This window comes from Saccostrea cucullata, unplaced genomic scaffold (assembly GCF_032062105.1).
Source record: "Saccostrea cucullata isolate Sc308-1 unplaced genomic scaffold, CSIRO_AGI_Scuc_v1 ctg1958, whole genome shotgun sequence".
Taxonomy (NCBI): domain Eukaryota; kingdom Metazoa; phylum Mollusca; class Bivalvia; order Ostreida; family Ostreidae; genus Saccostrea; species Saccostrea cuccullata.
This window is the reverse complement of record NW_026919846.1, coordinates 138,894-142,896: the sequence shown is the minus strand read 5'-3', so window position 1 is coordinate 142,896 and position 4,003 is coordinate 138,894. Positions and strand designations below refer to the sequence as shown.

The following is a 4,003-nucleotide window of genomic DNA, read 5'->3' as shown; positions in this document are numbered from 1 at the left end:
GACTCTACCGCATCACCAGAAAAGCTAGCTCACTGGCGAGGCAGTATAAGTTCCCTATATACTGTCCGCTACAATTATATTGATTAGTAAGAAAAAGTAATAAATCTATACTGCTATTTTTTTTCCTCTCGTGCCATGAATATGTTCTGTACATACGTCTTCTGTAACAGTTTCAAAAAACGATTCAAGATATTTTCAATATTAATTTCATATGCTGATATATATGATGAGAACTTTTTAAATGCATCAACATTGTTTGCTTTTGAGCATTCTTTTAACCTTCATGTCAATTTTTTAAAATGAGTATCTATTTGTCTCAAATAAATTGTTTTCTTGACCTTGACCTCATTTTCTTGATTGAATGAGTGCTACAGATCAGTTTTGAAAATTATGGAAGATATTTTTATCAAACCTCATCTGCTAATACATAAAAATAAAAGTATTTCAACTTAACATTTATCAACCTTGACCTTTCATATAACCTTGACCTCACTTGTAATTGTTGTGTGGAGCTTAGTTTGAAAGAAAAACATGCTGCTGTGGAGTTCTGAAACAGGATCAATAAATCTTTCAAGGTTTAATTTTGATCTTGGATTAAATTTACCAGCATCAGAAATGATAGGTTCATCTTTCTTCATCCAGAAAAACTTCTACAAAGTCCAAGCATATGAAATTTATTTTATAATTCCGTTTAAAATCACGACAACTTAAAACCAGAAAACGAGGACCAATAACCATCAGCGTATTCCCCTTGTCCTGCATACGTTTTTATCCAGACCTTGTCATTCTTCTTCATTTTTATAATTGTCGTGGCTGATCCTGATGAGTAAGTATTACTTCCAGTCTTTCCGTCTGCATAGTTGTATCCAATGGTATTACTTTTATCATTGAGAACAATATTTGTATTAAACGTCTTCCCACGGTGTGTCAGAATGGTCCATGTAAATGAATAGATTCCATCCTGAGGCGCCGTGAATATCCCTGTCTTACTATTATAGGCGGATCCAGAATTTTCTGTAACTTTTCCAAATACCACTACGGCATTACTTCCGAGGTTCTGCAGATTACTTGCCATTCGGGCATGAAATGAGATAATATCTATGGGTGGAAATAATGCTAATGTGAATGTTTGTGTCATGCAGTTTATTTATAAGTTCATTTTAATATTTAAAATTCAGTTTTTTCAGAGGATTTGAATTTTGTTTGGTTTAAACATATTTTTTTGATATAATCAATTGGATCAGACACAAGTTTTTCCAACTTAGAATGTCCTCTCCAACACAAACAAAAAAAACAAATTTATATACACATGATGAACAACAAACAAATCTACAATTCAAAAAGAAAAAAGGGTGCAGAGAGCTAAGAAAGGAAGGGAATAGGAGTGCAACGAAAGATGGGGAAGGGGATGTAAAGGATACAGAATGGTTACGTCTGCTATTCAAAAAATCTTTTCGAATTTTAAATATACTTATGTACGGCTTTAACAATATTAATATTATTTTGTTGACCCAAGTTTGGATTCCCAAAAAGAATTTTGTCAAGGTCTATTTCTCCTTTGTTATTTTCTATAGTATGAAATAATTCTGTTCTTATTTCTCTGTAATTTTTACAAAAGAGGAAGGAATGCTCAGTGTTTTCATTGATATATCCACAAGAACACTGAGTAATGTCTGAAAGTCTAAACTTAAACAGATCTGACTTAAGGAGGCTAACATTGTGTCTCATTCTGGTTAAAAGTGAATTCATTTTTTTTGTCGCCATAAGAAAAATATTTTAAGGGAAAATCACCTTTAGAGAGTCTCTTTTTGAAAGCATTTACAGTGTCAAGGTTTCTAATCTCAGTAGGCAATGCATTCCATGCTGATATTGCGAATTTGGTTCAGAACCAACTCTTTCGAAATAAACAATTTTTAGAAAAAAAAAATAGACAAAATCCCAGAAAAATTGATTCTCAGTTTATACTCCCAGGATATTTTTCATTATAAATAAATCAAATTTTTGCACATAAGACACGTTGTATCGTTTTTGAAAGGGGGCGAATATCTTTTTTATCTTACCTGAAAAAGGGGTGCCCCCTACAAAAAAAAACAAAGAAAGTACTCCAAAATCCTTGCAGGGGGAGGGAGGGTGTGTGTTCCAATTTTAACCAAATTTTATTCATACATTATCACATTACTCTGCATAGACATTACTTTAACAAAATATGGGCGAGGTGTCAACATTATAAAGGTTGAATTAATGCTTAAAAAACAAGTCCCCACCCCGTCCCTGCGTGCCTGCTTATCATTTTGTTTATTGACAAACATGTTACCTCTTTCACGCCCATTACAGTTATTTCCCTTGAAGCCCATTCCACGACACACTTCATTATACGTGTTGAATTTCTTCAGGAAAGCTTTTGTACCTGATTCTGCATTCGCCCCAGAGAGCAGGAGACTTACAAAAAACAGCTTCAAAAACTGGTATCTGTTACAATATTGAAATAATTACTTAAATTTATCAGTGATCCATTGAAATTGTTCAATTTAAAAAAAAATCATAAGGTTTTAAATGTATGAAAAAAAGACTCACGTGTACATTGCTTCTCAAACAGATTTTCCTAGTAGATTGTACAAGATTTTCCTTCTTTCAATCAAATTTCAAGTACTCTTTATATATTGTATGTTTATATATCTAAGGACATTAAAATGTAATATAAGTTGAAATATACTGCTATATATTGATTTTGACTGTCATGATATATTATTTCAATAATATAATATGTGAAAATCAAAACTTATATAAAAAAATTTCTTTTTATTTGTTTCGCAATGTTCACTCAGTTATTGTGAATATTAAGTCTAAGTGCCTCATTGCTAAATAATCTTTTTATTATTATTTCTTTTAATGTAGGAATTTTACTCATGTCTTAGAGTAAATGTAACACAGTGTATATATACTAAGTAAGTAAGTAATCATTTATTATAGAGACATTGTGCTTATAGACATTTCAATTTACATTGTAAACAAAATACGTCAAACTGAATCTGTACTTGACCCATTGGACCTATAAGTCACTTTTTCCATTAATTACATATATATAAATTTACACATGCAGAAGATACTTGTACATATATTGTATTTATTTTACCTATTATATTTTAATATACATATACTATCTTTGATATGAAAACAATGCAAGACAAAAGACTAGTACGATAAAATTCAATAATTTACACTCGTAGATATAAAATAGCTTTGAATAAAAATTAGTGCTGATTTTTAATCAAGTATTATTTAAGTTCTTAAATAAAATTTGTTTAAGCGATTTCTGATAGCGATAAAACATAAATTTGTTTAAAGTTTGAACAAATATTAATTTCCTTTACAGATTAAATTCTTTAAATCACATTTCAGACCTACGTGTAGGATCTATAGGAAATTATGTATACTCTCGATATAAAGAAATTGTGATTTCGTTATATAATATATCATTTTAAAAAATTGATAAGGCTTTAATGAGTTTTCAAAAAGAGGTCATGAGGTTATTTTCTCTGACTTTTATAGCAAGTTGTTAATCGACTAATTTTTATGGATTTTTCCGTTTCCAGATCAAGACAAGGAGCACGCGGCAGGTGTGACCGATCAACAGATTTACTCCACCTTGTCACTTGATTCCACGTTGATGTTTTTAGACGCCGCATTTACCGAATGCTCTCCATTTTGTATTGTTCCGATGGACCTTTGAACTTGATTTCTATTCAGTATTTTCACCAAAAATTTGTTCTCTGTTATTCCCATAGATCATATACATACAATAATTAAGATTGCATATATCACGAATGACAAAAAAACTGCTTTCATTACTAGTGACTAATCACCTTTTTTCAGGTAGAAGGTAAATGATAGCTGGACCAGAGATTAATAAAGGATTTCATGATGACCTCAGAGAAATTAATCGTAATCAATATCATGCATATTCCAAGTGTGCACGCCTTTAGCAATCACTTTGAAAAAATAA

General features: G+C 30.9%; 1 protein-coding gene across 1 annotated transcript; it reads right to left on the bottom strand.

The window, feature by feature from the left end:
- Positions 1-690: 690 nt before the first annotated feature.
- On the bottom strand, positions 691-3,704 carry LOC134239079 (heavy metal-binding protein HIP-like). The gene is made up of 3 exons (XM_062721239.1): positions 3,691-3,704; positions 2,315-2,469; positions 691-1,098 (listed from the first exon to the last, which is right to left on the bottom strand). Exons 1-3 carry the CDS (start codon positions 3,702-3,704, stop codon positions 698-700), a joined length of 570 nt encoding a protein of 189 aa, XP_062577223.1. The 3' UTR covers positions 691-697.
- Positions 3,705-4,003: the final 299 nt, after the last annotated feature.

Excerpts from the sequence above, each read along its gene's own strand:
- LOC134239079 (XM_062721239.1), bottom strand. Across the intron at positions 1,099-2,314 it reads CTGTAATGGGCGTGAAAGAG|ATATTATCTCATTTCATGCC; the intron begins GTAACATGTTTG and ends TTCCACCCATAG.